The following is an 18,719-nucleotide window of genomic DNA, read 5'->3' on the forward strand; positions in this document are numbered from 1 at the left end:
CACAAAAATGACTGGAGGATTGCCAATGAATCCAGTGTGTGTGTGTGTGTGTGTGTGTGTGTGTGTGTGTGTGTGTGTGTGTGTGTGTTAACAGTAATGTGATTTGAGCTTTTAGACTGAAAATAAAAGATAAATGCATAGATCTAACCCTGCAGAAAAGAAAAGAAAAGCCAAAACGAATCCACATGAAGAGAAACCGTGTCGTCTGCAGGTATGTAATGTTATGCTCCCCTGTGCTGCTGTTGTGTCCCACGCAGGGCACGGCGGTGTGAACCAGCTCGGCGGGGTGTTTGTAAACGGCAGACCCCTCCCGGACGTGGTGAGGCAGCGGATCGTGGAGTTGGCCCACCAGGGCGTCCGGCCCTGCGACATCTCCAGACAGCTACGGGTCAGTCACGGCTGTGTCAGCAAAATCCTCGGCAGGTAAAAGGGGGGATCCACTACTAACTGAGCCCTATGTGTGTCAAACATCAATCTTCTATAGCTCGGATATGCGCACCCAGCTCTATTTCAGCCTCAGTCATCGGTTATATAGGCAGGCCATTTTTTTCTTTCCTTCTCTCTTTTTTCCCGCTTGAACACAGCAGTTCTGCGTCCGAGATTTTCTATCCATCACCTTCAGCCTTGCAAGAGAAAAGCATCATAATCATGAAATAAATTTTAGGAGTTCACAGCTAAACATTAAGGATAAAAAAATAACCCAGAGGAAAATGAGGCTGTATTAATATTATAGGCGACTATAGGTGATAAAGAAAGTGTAAAAAGTACCAAGAGGTCACTTGAAAACTGACTTTTCAAGTCTAGAGACACAAATTGGAAGATTACTCGCAGATTAAGAAAAACACCACATCCACGGCCACTATAAACTCACATTTGGCTTTCATAATCCCATCAGAAAAATACCATAAATACATACTTTACGGTCCTATATTTTTTCATCAGTGTAAAGTCCACTTTAAGCCTGAGAAATTAGGTCTACATCATTTTTCTTCAGAGCACAAATGCTGTGAGATAATATTTTGAAATATATTTTTTTCAGCTATCAGAAGGCATTTCAGAGGTATTTCATTTCACACACACTGAATGTTTGTCACCAACATTTACCAATAGGTCATGGTGGCATGTCGTGCATGCTACTGTAAGCTCATGGAGACTGGAAATGAGGTCTAAACTGTGCTTTTACAGCTAAACTGTCCTTTGTTCTGTCCGTCTCACTGCTTATATTGTGTGATTTTAATTACACTGCTTTTCGTTGAAAATACGCTCCGTACACCTTCCAGCTGACACTCAGTGCCATGTAACAGCACACTTCCAGACAAATTAATAGATTAAAGCCGACATCATGTTTGTAGGTATTTTTTTTTTTCACATGTAACTGCAGAAGGTCGGCGGAGATTTGTTTCCACACAAATTATTTTTAAGCCACTTTTCCCATCAATCAGAAGACTGACTGGATTGTTGAATTGCTGTAAGGAGGGATCCATTCAGCAACACGCACTCTGTCCCCATGCAGGTACTATGAAACCGGCAGTATTAAACCCGGAGTCATTGGTGGCTCCAAACCAAAGGTTGCAACGCCGAAAGTGGTGGATAAAATTGCTGAATATAAGCGCCAGAATCCAACCATGTTCGCTTGGGAGATAAGGGACAGACTACTGGCTGAGGCCGTCTGCGACAACGACACTGTCCCCAGCGTTTCATCCATCAACAGGTATGTGGAAAACAGTTTTCAAATTTACTTAATTATTTCTTTTAAAATGCCGAATTTTCCTATTGCCCGTAAATTCTTTCTGAAACAAAGCTATTTTTACATTTCTTTGTAAATGTGTGCACACATGTAGCCTAAGAGAAAATATTTGAATGAGCCAAAACACAAAAGGAAATTCAGATGTGAAAAACACCGTGCCTAAATGGGCCAAATCAGCTCTGAAATAGGCAGATAGCCATTTTATCTTGACCTACAAGGCAGAACTAGAGTCAGTTCCAGCCAAGCCTATCCGGGGTGGTCTCACAAGTGCAATTCAATCCCCTGTGCGGCCCTCCACGACACAGCCAGCACGGGAGCTGAGGCTGGGGCCACGAAGAATCACATCTGTCTCGATAAAAACCGATCAATACCGCGTAACCAGATCCAGAGGCGGAGGGAAATACCCAACAAAGTCATTCAGTACGCGGACCACACTGCGACAGAGGCGGCAGCAGCCTCTTTATTGCCAAGCAATTGCTCTGTTTTCCAACACCGAGGTGAACGTGGAGCAACAACAGATCACACATTTAGGGTAACAGTGTGGTTTGACAATTCTAAGTTATTCCGGTTTTGATCACACATTATTAGTATCATTATTGTTATTAGTTTTAATTGCAATGTAAGTAAAATACATTTAGAAAATAAAATTACCGTCCTAAAACAGTGTTGATTTATGGGTAAATGGACTATGAAAGAGTTTCTGTTCCACTGAATCAGGTAAAGCAGCAGACACCCTACACCTTCATCTTTCCTCTTGAAGCGGGACAGCAGTGGACAAAGTATCTTTAGACAGAGGACCCTGGTGAAAAGCCCCAGTGCATGTGTGCAAAGTGAAAAAAGTCCCATGGTGCCTGCCAGTGATGAACTTTGGTTAGGAGGCACTGTTCCAGAGAGCTGGTCATCGGCATTACATTTTAATGAGCTGAAGAGAGTCTCATAACACATCCAGCTAAATGCAGGACATGGCTGAATCTTTAGTAAAAAAAAAAAATAGAGAGAGAATTATTAGAAAAGCAGGCTGCCATGGGAGATGGTTTCAACAGGTATTTTGGTGCGATTCTCTGTTTTCACCTGTTGTTCATAAAGCCATGTAAAATGTATTCAGTGGTCTGTGGAGGCAATGTTTTATGTTTTACGGTTAGAAAACATTTATGATAACCTGCTTGGTTTGATCTGTGTGGAACAGCACTATTAGGAGAAAGTGTATCCTTTGAAACTAAGTTGTCAAGCACATTAATAATTAACATCAGAACTTGCGGAAATGCACAAAACAGCATTTCCCCCCCAGCCCACAAAGCATGACCTCACAAATCAGGCCTTAACAATACTAACTCTTGATTTTGTATTCCCCAAAATGTATATTAGCATTGAAGAAAGGTTAATTAATATTTATATTACAGCACAAATAGTGCACAGGGGTATTGTGACATGTTTAGAAAATCTAACCTTAACTCTAGTAATAATTTCCACATTACAGGCTTTTTTAAATGGCTAACATTGTTTTTTGTTTCTTACTGTTAGTCTTAAAGAGAGGGTTGGGAAATATGTGGAGGAGGAAGAGAAGTTTAAGAGGCAGACAGAGGGACAGAAAGAGACAGTGGACCCCTGGTGGTCTCTGTGGTTATATGGCTGACCTCTGCTCTGTTGACTAAAGACTAAAAAGGATGTCCTGGCTTTAAACACATTTTTCCTGCATGAATTATTAAAGATTACACAGAGACTGGGTTGCACTTTGTTTTGTTGCCGCAGAGAGGAGTTTCCACCCGCTGCACCATGCCCAGTGGACGAACCCATAAGGTCCTTTCATTCATATTGATCCACATTTTAATCTTTCTTTGGAGATATATATATATATATATATATATATATATTAACACCCAAACACACAAAGTCGTTAATTCACCCATCCAAATTGCTTATTCAATATCAACAACATAGACTTGAAACAAAGTCCTTGAATTTATGAGGCTCCCTCCAGTCATGAGGTCAGATAACTGTTGTGGCAAGATGTTAGAAATTCAAATAAAATATTGATGTGTGTTTTCTGGAGGAGGCTACTAGCCTTTGTTGCCCTGCCTGAAGGAGAGAGTATGGAGGACACATGAAATAGTGAGGGGAATGAAAAGAGTCTGATGTACATTTTTGCCCCTGAGGAAGTTAACCCCACAGCTGCCTGATTTAGAACTGATAGCTTATTGCTGGATGCTGCATGCACATGTGAACGTCGTTCACCTCATCTGCAGTCTGTAAAAGTCTGATTTTGGTGCACTTCTCCAGTGAGAGGAATTCCATGTGGGATTTCTGTCGGTACACAACGCTGCCTATTATTCAATGATCTCATGTTTGTCGGTCAATCAAAAGATTACCGTAGTCATGGTTTAATGAAATACGATCATGTCCCATAAGAGCTAAAGCTGAGCTTATGTAAATCCCACTGTACCTTTCTGTTGCAAAAAAGGAATTACAAAAATCTTCAAATTTACAAATGTAACATTATCTCTAGGGCCGCTAATTTTTGTCATCATCAAGTTTTCAGATTATTGTGACACTTTTTAATTCTTTACTTATTTATTTGTGCACAACAGATTAACATTGGATGTGGCAGTGGTCTCAGGTTGGGCCAATGAGACTCCATTGCTTTCCTGTCACATATATTTATAGATCACCATTTGCATTCACTGTTCCTCGCTGCCATTCGTCGTCAACTTTCCTTTCCCGGAGTCCCAATCAATGGGTTCTGATCCTCAGTGAGCTCAGAGGATTTCTGTGTGCTACACTGAGCAACAAAAACACCAAAAACTATAACAGACACCGGAGAGGGTACAGAGAATAGAGGGAGGAATAAAGGAATGAATTAGAGAAGAGTGAAAGGAGGAAAGAAAGAGACGACGGGTTTGAAAGAGAGATATTGTAAAGTACAGTAAAAGAGAGAGCACATTGGGCAGCAGAAAAGAAATGAGAAAAGGGGATGAGGTTGGCGGAGAGAGGAGTGAAAGATCAGGTTTGAGAGATGGAGAGAGAAAGAGTGAGCGAGGAGAAAAGAGGGAGTGGGGAGCAGGAGAGGGAGATTATTAGAGTTGGCCAGGTAGAGCCAGTGAAGCCGATCATTGAGGTGAATTGATGTGATTTCATGCTTTGTTTGCAAGATCATTCAGACCAAAGTGCAATGAAGACTTTCCCGCCACATCACATCTTACTGGTATGGGGACTTTATCATATTTCTAACCTCAGAATCCAGCTAGATTGAATCCACAATCTCAGGGGGCATCCCCTATTCAGCCTTACACAGGAGCAGAGAGATTGCCCCTAAAGCCCTGAGATTGGCTATTTGTGACAGGGGCCTGAATATGAGGATACAAGCATCCCAAACGATGGAGCACTTGTACATGCACAGGCGTAAGTGGACCTGATGTGCCATGTTTAAGTGTCCCAGGGCGGCAGGGCTGGTGTGAAATCTCCATGCTCTGGAAGCAGTATTGATTGATCCGTGTCTGTTGTTCACTTTACCAGGATTATCCGCACCAAAGTCCAGCAGCCTTTCCACCCGTCCCCTGACGGATCTGTTACGCCACTCTCTACGCCCGGCCACACCATAGGTGAGTGTGAATGAGGCTACACACAGATTACAGCACAGTCAAATGAGCCAAGCAGGGTTTCTGAAACAGAAAGAAAACACTTAAATATGAACACATGCATTTTCACATACTAACCAACATGCACCGGAATAAACACACAAATGTGTCAGGCACACACACATATACTGTACATACACACACACACAATAACTCAGCTTTCTCCATCAGTGCCCAGCACAGCCTCGCCCCCTGTGACCAGCGCCTCCAACGATCCCGTAGGATCCTACTCCATCAACGGCATTCTGGGTATCCCCCGCTCCAACGGCGAGAAGAGGAAACGAGACGATGGTAAGGGAGACACAAGATCCCTTTGTTTTCCATCCTTTTAATTCTCTCCATCACTCGTTTCCTATTTTTTTTCCCTGTGTGTGAAGAAGATGGCATTTATGACAGCGCTGCAGCCATGTGCGTTTCTGTGTGCTGTCTCCAGTGACTTGTTATGTTGTATATCAAGGCAGGGTGAGTGTTGAGAGAGTGTTGTGATTCAATCAGCTTTTTGATGCCCTAACGTTTTACCATACGCCTCCAGAGCTGCATCTCAATTTTATACAATGCTCAGATGTACTGCAGATATCCCATATAGCTGTCATACAACTCTAATCCCCCTTGGCAAGGCATCAATGCTGCTGCTACTAGCTTTCATTTCTATAACGTAACAAAAGGCAGAAACATAAGCTCTGTTGCGATTCTCTGCCTTGATACAATCAGTTAACTACCAGTCATTTAATATTCTGCACCTTTTAGTTACATAAATACATTTTTGACTTAATTAGATTTTTTTCTGTGGTGCTGAACAGCATTAAAACATTCAATAATAAAGTCTTTTTGTGAGACTGTATACTAGACTAACACCAGGGGACTGGCAAGAAAAAAAGACCTAGATACGCTCCAAGATTAAGTGGAAGCCTATCCGGTCCAAGCCAGAAATTTTCATTCCTAGGCAAGGCAAGAGAGTGGACACACACCGCCTCAGGGCTAATAGATTATCGGTTTTGCAAACAATTGGCTTTTTTAATGCCTATGAATTAACATGTCCCTGGTGGAGGCCTGAACAGGTGTAGGAACAGACCGGTGGAGGCAGGGAGGGGGCTGCGCATGTGCCTGCGTGTTTGTGTGCATGTGTGCGTGTGTGCGTGTGTGCGTACATTTGTGATTCTGTGGTACGACTTTGAGGTGGCTGAAGGTATGATGTGGTTGAAAATGATCTCAAAGAGCACTCATCAAAACAGGCCACTTCCTTCTTTTATGTTTCTGTCTCTTTAGTTCTCTGGAGTGGCAACCACTTGGATGGAAGGAAAATAGGACATTGTAAGTGTGAAGTTAGACAACCTTCTTTTTTGCTTTGGTCAATCAGACCACAACACTTTCCTTTCAGTTACTGTGTTTTGCTCTTTCAGCTTGTGAGAACGGGGCGGGGAAGATTTTTCCAATAAATAATCTCCCGAGAAATTAAAAGAAATGAAGCTAAAGTGACTGTGGAAAATCCTATTTTCCATGTAATGGCATGCAGTTCAATATACAGTAATGCATAGTGTAACTTACTTAGAATTGTTATCAGGCAAAGATAGCTGCGGATTTTTGACAACAAGATGCTGTTTAGTGTAACCTAAAAAATATATATATTTTTTTAATAATTCAAAATTTTACCTGCAATGTCAAGAAACCCTCTACAGCTCTTGTGTTTGGTTATTCATGGTCATTTTTAAAAATAGTTTCAGCGTTCTTGTTAATTTAAAAAACAAAGCTATAGGGGTGGTCTCAGCTACAGGCGGATCATCTACCTGAGCTAGCCAAAACTATGTCACAGCAGAAAGTTATCTGCTAAAATGTTACATATTACCTGTCAGCCAACTCAGTAAATACATAAATGAGTACATAGGTAAGTGAATAAATACATTAAAAAATGAAGGCAGACCTAGTGCAGCTGGGTTTTCTGTTGTTGAGAATATTCTGCAAATGACTCACCTGACTTTGTTGCATGTCTGTAAACCAATGAAAGATTTGAAGCATCACATGTTGGTGTCTAAATTGGGATAATTTGACCGTGGTGAACATGAAAATGCATTGCATGGTCCTACCGCTGTTGTTGTGACGGTGTGATCCCAGTGTGGTTGAAGTCAGCAGTTGCCCTTTGAGGAAGAAAAAGGTCCCCATTACTGGAGGGCTGTAGAGATAATGTAGTGTGACACGCGTTATGTACACCGGGTCCGCGTAAGATGAGCTTCAGGGACATAGGTGCCATAAGAGCCATTAATCTGTCCTTGTCACGTGTTATTGCAAATTAAAAGTAGCATGTTACACTGGATAGCTTCAAGTGAAGATGGGAGGAGGAAAACAAGAGACAGAGGAGCAAGGGAATGACGGGCAAAAGGTGGGATTATGAGGGGAGGAGGAAAGAAGGAGGTCTAAGTGAGCCTAAGTGAGAGTTGACCAAGGATTAGTATTAGGTTTTGTGCATGTGTACGTATGCACCTTTGCATGGACATGTGTGTGTTAAGTGTGTCTGTGTGTAACTCTGTGGCTTCAGATGCTCCTCACACAGTGAACATAGTGACATTTAGAAGAATTTGCAATTCTGCAGAGAAAAGCTATTAATTCACAAATTAACATCTCCCCCCACCCTCCCTCCCTCTATCTTGGATGTGCAAGCTATCGAAAAGACAAAAGAAATAGCCTTAAGGGGGGAAAAGAGAGAGTCTCAGCCCTATCTGTGGAGAGATTGGTTTGCATGTCTGCAAGCAGCGATACCAATTATGCCAGTGCTGGGAGAATGCGTCTCAATGCGCCCCCTCCTTTGCCCCCCACAACATCCCTCCATCCTCCTCCACCTCCTCCTTCTCCTCCCTCCACCATCACCTCCACCACCCCACTCCGAATCTATCCATAGCCAGATTTATTTGTGTATCTCATTACAGGAAATGGAATGTTGTTCCTGCCAAATGCATTAATAGTGAAGTGGGGAAATTAGCCTGTTGTACAGCATGCTCTCACTCAGTCATTTAAACCTATGGTGGAAGTGGAAGCCAAGAAAAGGCAGAGAGGATTGGGTGACAACTGCTGTGTGACTGTCAAATGTGTATTCTAGTGCTGGAAGTCCATGCTCTCTTTTGAAAAGTTTGGGCCTTTCAATCGTTTCTTAGAGATAGAGACATATCTGCTCTAATTTTTTGTCTTTTTAAAGGAAATTCTGTTTTTATTACAGCTGCAGTTTTATTAATTCAGTGTTTTCCTAGTCTTGCACATAGTGACAGGTTACTCCTGAACTTGCTGCTGGATGCGGTCAGGTTAATGTGACCCAACTGTATGTTTCTCTCATTGCTGGCTTACCACGTACTGGATGGAGCCCATTGGAGCTCTGGGGAGGACAGGCAGTAGGGAGCTACAGTGATAAATTAGATGGAGAAAGCAAAGGTCATAACTTGTGATTGTAGCGTGGGTGTGGGATGAGTGTAGAAGGAGCTGATGAGTGTGTGAGTGGGGAGAAAAAAAATATGGTCTAGCAGGTTGTTCATTCATGGCACAAAAGCACGCGGCAGCCATCGTCATATCAAGCTTGTTCAATAGCTAAAGAAAAAAATGAATAGTCCCCGTTTTGATTTGTTCAAATGTGATATTTGGCCCTTTTTCGAGATTGTCCGATGTGTATCTTTTAGCACATATGAACCATTTGCGGAGTTTAAATCAGTTAGTGTATAGATTTGAACCTGGGCCTACACTGGTTGGCTAGTCAAGCCAGTCCATGACAATGAGTCAATAGAGGATCACTTTAGAAAATAAATGCATCCAGAGCGAGACAGAAATAAATGGAATCATGAGTACCATGATGGCCGTGATGGGGTGTGTGTGAGAGAGAAAAGCCCAGGTTTGAGACGGGCCACAGAGCGTAACATAGAGACAAGAAGCTGTTAGGGCCCTGACAGTAGAGAAGGACACAAAAGGGTTGACATTGCATTTGTCCCCCTCCTCCTTCTCTGCTCTACCTCTGTCGTTCTTTTGCTTCAACATTTAATTTCTCCTCTTACTGGCCCCCATCATCTTTGTGAGTCTTGTGGGTTAACCATTTGTATTCAGCAACATGGCGGATATAGTTGTAAACAATATACAATTAGATCCGTCACAAAAATATAAGGAGAGGGAATTCACTCAATGGAGAGGAATCATGTCAGAGAAAAAGTCAATTACGGGCAGCGATGCCGAGAATTAATGGAGCGATGCATTACTCAGCTTGAGGAGGAAGAAAAGGCTAGAAAAAAGAAGAGATACGTTAATTGCATTTCCACAAATACTCGCCACACGGGGTGGCAACGCTAAACGACAGACTGGTCCAGAGGAGGGTAGAGATGAAAGCAGAGGAGGACAAAGAAAAATAAGAGATGGGAATGGAGTCATACTACAGAGGGAGAGAGTTACTGCAAACATACCCTTCCTTCTCATCAAGTCATTTTTTTGCCTGCAATTGAGTCCCGAATAATTTATTTTCTTAAAACAAGTGAAAACAAAGATTATTTAAACTTGTTTTCAATGCAAAGTGTTTTAAGTACTTTTTAAAAAAAATTCTGGTTTCTGGTGCAGCAATCTACTCGTTTAACAACTTATTTCTACAATACATTGCAATAGTCTTGCTGCACTGGCATATTTTATTTTATAAAATAGACATTTTTGCAGCGTGTTTCACACCGTGTGCAAATATACCTCTACATTCCAAATCGATGTTTTTTCCCTCACAAACGCACATCAGGAGGTTCAGTGTTTTGCTCAAACACACTCATGTGGGCAGGAGCAGCCAGGAATCTAACCACCAACCTTGCAATTAAAGGTTAACTTACCTGCTGATCTACAGCCACCTTCTTATTAATGTCAGACTCACAAATTGTATTCAAATAGTCATGTACTTTTATTTACTTATTATTAACTATCTGCATTGGACTTTATCCGAGAATTTAAAACAAAGTAAATAAAATAACTAGAGTGCTTTAAAATACTGTGGACGCAGCCTCACTGGCTGGCAGTGAGTGCAAATATCAAATAAGCGTCGCTATGCCTGCTGACAGTCAGTACACTGGTTGGTGGTGCTAAATCGAATTAATAAAGCTCTTAAACACGCCACAACATAACAGGATCTTAACAGCCATGGCAGTGTTGCTGCCTCTCTCCCTCTCTCTCCCCCACACTACCCACCTCTCTCCTTTCCGCTTCAGAGGTTTCATAAATATAGCTAGCTTACAGGGGAGGAGTGTACACCCTCTGGGTATACCAGTTTGTTTATGCTCTCTTTTTTTTTCAAGCATAACTGCATTTTTAAAAACATCAACAAATGATCCACAATTTGCGATAGCATCATTTCACCTATCAGCAGAGGACTCACAGCCTCTGATCTGGGAAACCCTGAGCCATTGATTTACGGAGACAGTGTGTAGGAATTCATTTGCCTTTCAAACAAGCACCCACCTCTACTCTCCTCTGAGTTATCTTATCACAGGAACACGGGAGATGAAAGAAGGACATAAAGTGGCACCATGCCACCGCAGGATGTTAACGTCCCCCCCAAAGCAAAACAGAACAGCTTTTGATGCCATTGTTGTCTATTTCACTGTAGCTACTGTCATTGGTTAACTCTGTACACGTGTGTACAAATAGCTAAAAGTACATGAGTGTGAATATTAGTTTCCTTATGATCCTTTTATCACGATTTTCTTGAACATGGATGCCAATTGCAGTTTCTTGCCCATTGGTTGAGTTTGTCTTTGGGTTTTTAAGTTTGGTACAAAGCTCAAGAGTCCACTGTTTGAATACATCATGATGAAAAATATAACTTTGGGATACAACAAGGTCAAACAGCATCTGTCTGATTAACCTGATCAAAGAAAGTATTTGCCAGAAAGTAAATTGCTTCAGGGTTGTCGTGTGAATGTCACTGTTGGAGAGTCTTGTTTTTATCTCAGTTTGTCTCCTCACACTTTGGTGTTAAAGCAAAGAGACGCAGTCAGCTGGTGCTGTGGGAGTGATAAGAGAATACCTGCTGAGACACCCAAAGGGGTTGAAGAAACACTGAGAAAATGAAACAAGCCAGTCAATGAGACACACACACACACACACACACACAAATGTGCGCGCGATCTGACAGTCGGGCTTCACACTCCACTTGACACGCTGACTGTCAAAGGATGAATCTGATTTATTGCTGCTATCTTATGATATATGTCAAACATGAACCTCTAATGGTGATTTTTAAAAATAAATCATTCACTAGTATTTCCATTTAAAGACCAAATCATTTATTCTTCTCATACTTTAGAAATATATTCACATGTATAAATGAAGTTAGAGATGAAAAAATTGTGTGTTTGAACCGATCATGATGAAAACTTTGGCCTGTTTCCCTGTTTTAAACCATTACTGGCAGAAACAAACCTTTAACAACAACATAAAGTGTTGTTGATATAAATTTAGTTGTTGTTTATTATTAGCCACTGTGTTAAAATGCCGTCATTCATTAGCAGGTTCCTAAATTAAAAACCTAATTGTGGAACTTGATTCATACATTTAGATCACAGAAAGTGCACCAAAAAGTATCCTATGATGGGAATCTATGTGCTTCTGCAGCCACTTTAGACGGTCTGATTAAGTGTGTGAGGGGGTGCTGAGTACAAGCACGCTCCTCCATAGTGAATGACAAACAGTTGCTATTGATCGAGCTTGCTTCTTTTCTCAGACCAGCTGATACGAGGTAATTAATGACTCCATTTTCTTCTGTAGCACAGACAACAATTGAGTTTCTACAGCAACACTAATGCTGTTCCACCACCAGCAACCTCAACCCTCCACCCAAGGGAGCTGTTTGAAAAAGAAAGAAAGTCTGTGCTAAAATATTTGGTTAACTGATGGTAGGAAAAACACAATTGACTGATGGTAGGAAAAACACAATTGACTGATGGTAGGAAAAACACATAGCAGGAGAAAAAACAGATTCCTTCACAAATGTAACACAAAACTAAAGTCAATATGTTTTAACAGTGAAACAGTGAAACACACACACACACACACACACCCTCATACCCAATTGCAGTCCTCTATTCCATTCTCTCCATGGATCTATTTCTTGGTGCGAGTCGGGTTCATCCTCTGGCCTCAGCCATTGAAAAAAGGTCAAGCAGCCGAGCAGAATGGCAATAACGCCCCTGAAATGGTACCATCAGTGGAACATGATTGATCAATTGAATTCCATAGCACAGAAAAATGTGGGATTAAGTAGAGTATTATACGCACAATGAGTTGAGGCATGATGTTCATTCCAAGTTCATTTCACCTCCCTCCTCTGCTGGTGGATCAGGCAATCAATAGCGGCCTTGCATATCATATATCACCGCTGGCTCGCCCAGGAGAGAACATAATCTGCTGCAAATTTAGAATGACAGATTTGTATGGGAGCTAAAGCCCTCATCCGCTGTTGGCGGCGGGGTAAAGAGAGGAAGGGAGGGTGGCAGTAGAGTGGAGGTTCCTGGGATGCTGGCTGGATGTTTTAGCTGCATTTTTTTTTTCACTTTCACTGTTCAGGACTTGATGAGTGAGCAGAGGAAGAGCTGCAATGGCAGCGGTGGGCTCCCTGGTCGAGTTGATAGGGTCAGAGACCAGGAGAACGAGGGAAGCATAGGCTCATTTGTTTATATAGAGTGTGACCGAGTGAGGAAATGCATATGCTTGCCCTCGACGCCCTGTCCTCATTCGGCCCTGAGTACCATCCCCACTCCATTCTGTTTTCCAGAAGACAGGCAATATGTGGGGGATGGAGGGAGAGAAAGAGAGACAGAGAGAGGAAAGGGTAATATGTTCAGGAGGAAATAGTGCAGTTAAATAATGGCTCTCCATTTCCCGCTGGCAGAATGAGAGGCTCTGTATGTAATCGCCAGCCCTACTTTCTCCTCCTGAAACACACGCTCTCCCTTACAAGTATATATTTGCACTGAAGGTAATCCATCAATTACCATAGACCTATCACATGATGACCGTGCTGATGGTGGCCACGAGGAGAGGTGGTGGGGGGGGCAGCAAAGAGCTCCTTGAGTGAGTGTATTAGTGTGAAAAACAGAGAGGGAGTTAAAAGCCAGACATGCTGGTGGGTCTCCCTGAATTTAATACTGCTCCTCAGGCCGTCACTCTCACCCCCTTTGAGCTCAAAACGAAACAAAAATCTCCTCATGCTTATCTCACATTGCTAGCCTGTTAGAATAATTTCAGGTAAAAAGACTAGAGCTATGCCCTGATGCAGAACATTGTCACCCTCCCTCCACCCTTCCCTTCTTCTTCTCCCTCTTTTTCTAGATGGCTCTGATGGCTCAGGCCCCGGCAGCGACTCTCAGGGCAGTGTGGAGAGTTTAAGGAAGCACCTGCGAGCAGATGCCTTCACCCAGCAGCAGCTGGAGGCCCTGGACCGTGTTTTTGAACGTCCTTCTTATCCTGATGTCTTCCCCACTTCAGAACACATCAAACCTGAACAGGTTGGCCAGACAGATTTACACTCTACATTTTTGCACTTACATCCTGGTTTCTTTCTTCTTGTCTGTCCTCAAGCTGTTGTAGTAAAAAATGAAATAATTTACATTTATTTATATATAACGTTTTATAGTGAATTAACTGGTACACATACTGACGCAGGTGACAACAAGCACGGTGCAACTTCTGCTTAAAGCAACCTAAAAGCCTACAGCCTATTACAGCGGATAACCTTTATTTACATTCATTAGACTGTTAAACAACAAGAGACTATTAATTTTTCCATTGGAACTCTATGTGGGTGCACATGCAGCCTTAGCAGTGCCCTAATTGAGTTCATTTTCATCTCTGCGCGATCGCGGGGAATTACAGCGACGATAAATCAGAGGGACAGCCCCTCGGCCTGCTATACAGCCTCTAATACAGCTAATTACCAAAGTGATTTCTACGGCAAGATCAATACCAAAACGAATTGGAAATGACTTGCAATCACAAAGAGTGGAGGAGAAGGTATTAAAAAGGCGAGAGGAAGGTGGAGGAGGGGGGAGAAAAACTGCATCAGAATGGTCCAGAAAAATCAGTTTTAATTTGATGTAATATTAATCAGGCCGCTTTCCACTCTTTCTGTGCACCTCCTTTTTTCTCCGTGTTTCCAAAACCCCCTCCTTTTCTTAAACTGGTGAAAAGGTGGGATATTAGGCTATTAGGGGCTTGTCTGGTGTCTGCGTTAGGGCATTAAAAAGCCATTTTGAAGAGGCCAGGCTGAATAGGCCTCATCCCTCCCACACTTCTGGCAGCCATGTGGTCAGGTCATTCAGGCCCCTCTGTGCTTGCCACTCGCCCTCCACCCAGCCCTGCCCAGCCCTGCCCACAACCCATCTGCATGACAAAATGGCTCTTGTGCTGCTGAGGCCCAGCGGAATAGAGAGGAACATCCAGCGTTGTGCCAGGGAACAGTTGTAAGCAGACAATTAGAGTTTATCTGGGATAGAGGCAGACAAGACTGGGGTCACCAGCTCGCCCCTGTGGGACTCAGTCCCATTGAGACAAACAGTTGCACACACACTCACAGACACAAATGTGTGCACACACACTTCAAAGAAGAAGAGTCAGGTCAGGAAGTGTCATCTCATTAACAAACAGTATTCATCACAGCTGCTAGCACAGTCTTAACCTGAGATTAAAGTGAATAAATACCAAAGAAAATAGTTGTTGATCCTTACAGGAAGTTCTCTGGTCCAGTACAGTTTTGCATATTTTTGAATGAAATTGTAAATATGGAAGAGGGCTGCAGTTGCATGGTACCTTTATCACAACAGAAAAGAAAACCTCCAATATGAAGTAGAAAATACTAATAAAAGTATAAAAGGTGTAAAACAATACGAGGTATTTTATAATTTTATTAACCCAGTTTTATGTGTTCATCCTAGAGGCAAAGCACAAAGGTTGATTTTGAGGTTGTACTCCCCTTTAAAAAACCACACCACATGTCTCTCCTGTAACAAAGCCCTGAATGTCTCCTCCCTTGACTGGTCACAGGGATGACTGCAGTGGAGCACAAAGAGCCAGCTGACACCCCATCCTTTCACTCCTCTCCCAATCCCTCTCTCATCCCTCTCTCCCTTTCTGCCTTCTCCTCAGACAAGCCCTAATGCATGCATACATCATAGGTCTTGGTAAAGCATGGGGGAGCGGGGACAGGACGGGTTGGTGAGGGGGGTTGCTGGTGCTCACAGAACTCACAGGAAATATTCAGATGGAAGCACAGTGAGAGGATCACAGACAGCTTCCTCAGATACATCAGGGGTTTCCTTCAGACATATTTCATGTATTGTCTCCCAGACTGGGACATCTGCTCTAAACTTAGCACCCAGCAAATGGGCTTGCATGAGCTATATTGGCCAGATCATGACACAATATGGTGGAATGTGAAAATATTTTATATGGAAAGTGTGACTTGCTCTTTTTGATTGCCACCTACTTACATGTGCATTTCTACACTGACAAATTTTTGCACTTGTTGTGTATTTGTGTACAGGCAAATGAATACTCACTCCCATCCCTGAACGCTGGCCTGGAAGACGTGAAGCCGAGCCTTTCCACCAGCGCCAGCTCCGACCTCGCCTCCAGTGTCTCACAGAGCTACTCTGTTGTGACAGGTACAATCTGACTCACACTAGATTGATCCCTAAAAGAATACACACAGCTGCCCTTAGTGCAGAGAACACAAGTATAGTGTGTTTAGCTCTGCTTCAGGTGCTACCTATTTCCATGTTGATTCATGGCATCTCCGCAACTGTTTTCCACACGTTTTTGAGTTTAATCATTCAATCCTATAATCAACAGAGGCCATGTGTGCACACTATTGGAGCTGATAAAAAAATTACTGATTTTGACTGCCATATCCTTAAGGCACACACATTTTTCAGCAATATAAAAATCTTATCACCAAATGATAACGCTCTTTCAAACCACTTTTTGAGGCACTTTGTGTGTTTATTTCTGAGAGACAGAGCGAGGCGATAAATCATCTGAGTCCATTAAATCCTACAGGCCTTTCACACACTGCTCCTAACTGGCTATTGTGTTAGCCCGGATCGGCCTGCTAACAGATTGACTGGGAGCACTTCTCATAAGAGACAGCTGCTGTTCTCGCTGCGCCACAACGTTGTCATCAAAGGCTATGATAGCCTGTTGATTGACAGCGGCTGGAATAGCTCCGTGGCTGGCTGGCTGCTTCATGCTGTGGAGAGAGAGACCTAAATACAGATGAGACACAGACAGTGAAAGAAACCCTGGAATTATTGTTTTTTACAACCTATGAGCTGAGTGCTGTTTTCAATATTAACTTCCATTGAGAGCAAAAAGGTAATGGCAGGTGCAATGTATTGAATATGTTGTAATATTAATCTGTATCATATAACCCACACAAACCCACCCTTTATTGCACTATGGCTTCTTTTCCTTCCCTGCTGTCCACCTGGTTAATTGTAATATTGTATCAATGTGGCTGCAGAGGCTTTTTTCCCAGGAGGGGTTAGGTTTACTGATGGCCACTCTGACTTGAAAATAATAAACCAGCCTTTTAATAAAACATCCATAATTATGCAGTGGGCATCAAAGTCAAGTGAGTCCACTGTGTGTGTGTGTGTGTGTGTGTGAGTTAAAAGCAGTGTGGGAGGCAGAGTGCGGGCTGGATGTTTAAATCATTATATGACCTTCCATGTGGGATATTATGTGTGATTGTATTTCTGGGGGTGGGGCACGTTTGGGGTATCGTTGGTACATTATCATGGAGGAGGGGCTGGAGGAGGGGCCAGAGGAGGCTGTTGACGTTTGGGGGTCAAGGAACTGGATGATGGATTATAGTATGTTTTCCTCTTTCCAACAGCCAGATCATAACAGTGATGGCTGTCCTGCTCTGCACCCGTGTGAGTGTGTGTGAGTGCATGCTACTGTGTGAGTGTGTGTGTGTGTGTTATTAAAGTGTTGGGACATAGATCTTGAAGTATATCTGGCAGTGTGTGTATATTTCTGTGTTCACTCATCATTGTAGCTTGAGGCTCTGTCAAACTGCTGATCTGGTCTGTAACATGAAGCTTGCACATTGAACTGATGCATGTTGGAGTTCTGTAAGGTGATGCTCTTTAATGAATACATTTGGATTCAATGTAATGTTGTCATTTTTTATAGTGTTTTTACATGTCATTGACTGTCACATGCTCTTGTTGGACTTGCTGTGTCGATGCTGAGTCTCATTGCTGTTGATAAGCTTACATTTCTACCAGTGAAGTGCCAGTAAAGACTGTTAAACTAGCGTCATGACACACATGACATTAATGTAAGTTAACTAATATTACTTCTGTAAGTAGTACTTTACTTCTTTAATACTCTTTCTTTAGATAGCAAATAAAAAAATATGGCAAGTAAACTGCTTGGTTGAGGATATTTTTATTCAGTAAGATAGCTGTTTACACAAGCCTGCAATAAGACTTTAACTCTGGATGCCCTACCATCTTTGTTGTGCTTTGAACTTCATTTCAGTGATGTCCCATTATTTTGGAGAACCTCTAAGATACCGCAAGGTTTTGAAAGTATCCAACCAATCTAAAACCACCTCCTCCCTTCAGGCCTCCCTCCAAAGCCACTCCACCAAAACACATTTTTGTGTCAGAGCATTTGATTTATTGATAGCTGTCCAGTTACAAAGAGAATTTCAACTTCTAAAATAAATTGCCTACCCCAGCTTTAATGTAGTATAATAAAATTGCACTAGAGATTTGTTCTTGGATGTCTTTGTCTATCCAAATAGTACACTTTTATCTCAGGTTCTTCTTTGAACATATGAAAATACTGAGCTATGTTAACTTCAAGGTCAACAACAGAGACACATTCTCTTTTTACCAACTAGGGATGGGGATCGATACCTGGTTCTAAAAGGACCTGGTTCCAAAATTTCTTAAAACTCAAAAATCAATAATGTCCTACTAGCAGGGCCTATAATGTAATGTTATGTCTCAAGCGTCAAATCTGGTTTAATTTGAAATGCAATGGATAAGAAAGCTAATGTTTTTTATTGATGGCCCCGAAACGCGGTATTAAACGGGCCCGGGACTGTTTACAATCAGGCTGCAGCCTCTGCTGCTCCGTCGCAGTGGAGAAGGTTAAGTTAAGTTAGCTCCAAACTACTCAGGATGCCGTCAGCTACGCTCGTTACTGTAAGTACGTACAATAAAACCTTCGCGAGTAAAAACACAGTACTTTATCAATACACCTGTGTATAGGGTAACATGTTAATTTATTCATCTCTGTCCGCAGTCTCTCAGCCTTATGTTATACACAAGCAC

At 42.3% G+C, this 18,719-nt stretch overlaps 1 protein-coding gene across 1 annotated transcript in view; it reads left to right on the top strand.

The window, feature by feature from the left end:
• Window positions 1–223: 223 nt before the first annotated feature.
• The window catches only part of pax2a (paired box 2a), a 27,036-nt gene continuing 8,540 nt past the window's right edge, over window positions 224–18,719 (top strand). Inside the window, exons 1-8 of the mRNA XM_046071421.1 lie at window positions 224–423; window positions 1,040–1,060; window positions 1,514–1,711; window positions 5,258–5,353; window positions 5,501–5,670; window positions 6,646–6,690; window positions 13,702–13,877; window positions 15,911–16,031. Of these exons, the coding sequence (XP_045927377.1) occupies window positions 224–423; window positions 1,040–1,060; window positions 1,514–1,711; window positions 5,258–5,353; window positions 5,501–5,670; window positions 6,646–6,690; window positions 13,702–13,877; window positions 15,911–16,031 (1,027 nt within the window). The remainder of the gene's footprint in view (window positions 424–1,039; window positions 1,061–1,513; window positions 1,712–5,257; window positions 5,354–5,500; window positions 5,671–6,645; window positions 6,691–13,701; window positions 13,878–15,910; window positions 16,032–18,719) is intronic.

Source organism: Micropterus dolomieu, linkage group LG15 (assembly GCF_021292245.1).
Source record: "Micropterus dolomieu isolate WLL.071019.BEF.003 ecotype Adirondacks linkage group LG15, ASM2129224v1, whole genome shotgun sequence".
NCBI lineage: Eukaryota > Metazoa > Chordata > Actinopteri > Centrarchiformes > Centrarchidae > Micropterus > Micropterus dolomieu.